The 684-nt window shown below is 40.4% G+C and overlaps 1 protein-coding gene across 1 annotated transcript; it reads left to right on the forward strand.

The window, feature by feature from the left end:
* Positions 1-149: 149 nt before the first annotated feature.
* On the forward strand, positions 150-677 carry LOC105461284 (pyruvate dehydrogenase E1 component subunit beta-1, mitochondrial-like; the record flags this gene model as incomplete). The annotated part of the gene is made up of 1 exon (XM_011707775.1): positions 150-677. A coding segment is annotated over exon 1 (528 nt), but the record flags the coding sequence as incomplete, so codon positions are not given.
* Positions 678-684: the final 7 nt, after the last annotated feature.

A 684-nucleotide genomic window follows, 5' to 3' on the forward strand; every position in this document is an offset into this window, starting at 1 on the left:
ACGTGTGCTCTTCCGATCTAAGACCGCAGAGGTTTACATGGGATTTCTAAATTTTGTTGGAGCTCTCATATGGCTTCTCTAAAATTTTGTCCACAGAGCCTAGTAATTCTGATATAGTTACTTTAGTTACAGTCTATAAAAGTTTATAAATGGCAACCTTAAGTGTAAGAGAAGCTTTATGCACAGCGATCAGAGAAGAAATGCAAAACGACCCTGACGTGTTGATCATCGGTGAAGAAGTTGCAGAGTATGATGGTGCCTATAAAATAACAAAAGGATTACTGAAAGAGTTCGGAGAAAATAGAGTGGTTGATACGCCTATTACCGAACATGGATTTGCTGGCCTTACTGTTGGGGCAGCATTCGCTGGATTAAAGCCAATTGTCGAATTTATGACTTTTAATTTTTCTATGCAGGCTATCGACCAAATCGTGAATTCTGCAGCAAAAACAAATTATATGTCAGGTGGACAACTTGGATGCCCTATAGTATTTCGTGGGCCAAATGGTGCTGCAGCAAGAGTTGCTGCACAACACTCTCAATGCTTTGCATCTTGGTATTCGCATATACCGGGATTAAAAGTAATAGCACCTTACTTTGCCTCCGATTGCAGAGGTCTGCTTAAAGCTGCAATTCGTGACCTGAATCCGGTAATATTTCTAGAAAACGAAATAGCTTACGGAC

Source organism: Wasmannia auropunctata, unplaced genomic scaffold (genome assembly GCF_000956235.1).
Source record: "Wasmannia auropunctata unplaced genomic scaffold, wasmannia.A_1.0 LD295668.1, whole genome shotgun sequence".
In the NCBI taxonomy this organism is placed as follows: domain Eukaryota; kingdom Metazoa; phylum Arthropoda; class Insecta; order Hymenoptera; family Formicidae; genus Wasmannia; species Wasmannia auropunctata.